The following is a 1,214-nucleotide window of genomic DNA, read 5'->3' as shown; positions in this document are numbered from 1 at the left end:
CCGCTCGCTGTGCGTCGTGACCTCACACGCAGCATGTCTCTCGGGGCGGAAACAAACAGCGAAGCGTTCGCAGAAGAGCTGCGAGGTTGCGTGCGATATGACTTACTCCGCCAGAATATCGCGTCGATCTTTGTGCTCCGCTCGGTCCTTATCTACCATTTCATACCAATTACCGCGGGAGGAGTGTAAACATCTCTGAAGTCAGGAAGTGGGATGTGGCCCAGGTGAAAAGCTCGTTATATGGTCGCGAGCGTGGGCGCCGTGACTGAAGGCACGCGATCGTGTCACACTCATCAGGATGACGCGTCGAGGGCGTGCGTTCAATATGTGAATTCGTGCGTGGAGGACAGTAGTTTAGAGAAATAACGAGCCATTGCAGTGAAGTCTTCGGTGTGAGTGTCAGCTCAGCATCATAATGGACTCGTCTGTGGCGCTGGGGAGGCTGGAGCACGCGCGTCCGGTAATGACCCGCGGCTCGTGTTTACCGGAGGGCGCGCAGAGCGCTCACCTGAACGGCTGCGTGCCGCTCTCTCATCAGGTTGCCGGACACAAGTATGGCGTTGATAAAGTGGGTCAGTACACATTTGATGTCATTCCTATTCATTTCAACCAGGATTCTGTCATTTAGAATTGTGTACGGGGCTAGCTGTCACAGTTTTTACCTCCGTGAACATTTCTCAGATGCAGTTTTTACTTTAAAGTTTTCTCTGTATAAAGCTGTCCATTAAATACCACCGTTTGTATCTACGAAACAAGATGCGGCGGGTCTTTTGTGACTACATGCAGTCTGTCACACTGTATGGGGTAAGTTGTCACAATGGGACTTGTCATTAAACAACCTTTCATATGCATTTTAGTTAAAATGAAACCGTAAAGCAATTATGAAGCTGAAAACTAAATGTATAATGTGCCACGTAGAAATAATGTCAAATTAAAAAATATAATTGCTACTTTATATATCAAACAAACTTTTGTATGTTTTTTTTCAGTGAAATTTACACTGTAAAACAATTATAAAGCATTATCAACATTATGAATGAAAAGCAAAAATGTAGCCTATGTAAAATTAAAAATACAAATGCTGTTTTATGCATGATAACATTTAAATGTGTAATGTAGCTTTTAAAATGCCAAACTGTTGTTTTGGCCAGCAAATATTGTGATTGCAGAATTCTATGAAAATTCCCACAGAAAATAAATGAATAAAAATCAGG

General features: G+C 43.2%; 1 protein-coding gene across 2 annotated transcripts in view; it reads left to right on the top strand.

Moving 5' to 3' along the window:
* LOC109099711 (inositol polyphosphate multikinase) overlaps window positions 1-1,214 on the top strand; it is a 24,074-nt gene continuing 22,860 nt past the window's right edge. Inside the window, exon 1 of one of the 2 annotated variants that reach the window (XM_019113237.2) lies at window positions 1-572. In XM_019113237.2, the coding sequence (XP_018968782.1) occupies window positions 416-572 (157 nt within the window). In that variant the 5' untranslated portion in view covers window positions 1-415. The remainder of the gene's footprint in view (window positions 573-1,214) is intronic. The other variant, XM_019113236.2, reaches the window with a different exon arrangement.

The sequence above is a fragment of the Cyprinus carpio genome, chromosome B12 (genome assembly GCF_018340385.1).
Source record: "Cyprinus carpio isolate SPL01 chromosome B12, ASM1834038v1, whole genome shotgun sequence".
Classification (NCBI taxonomy): Eukaryota; Metazoa; Chordata; class Actinopteri; order Cypriniformes; family Cyprinidae; genus Cyprinus; species Cyprinus carpio.
This window is presented reverse-complemented; position numbering and strand designations above follow the sequence as displayed.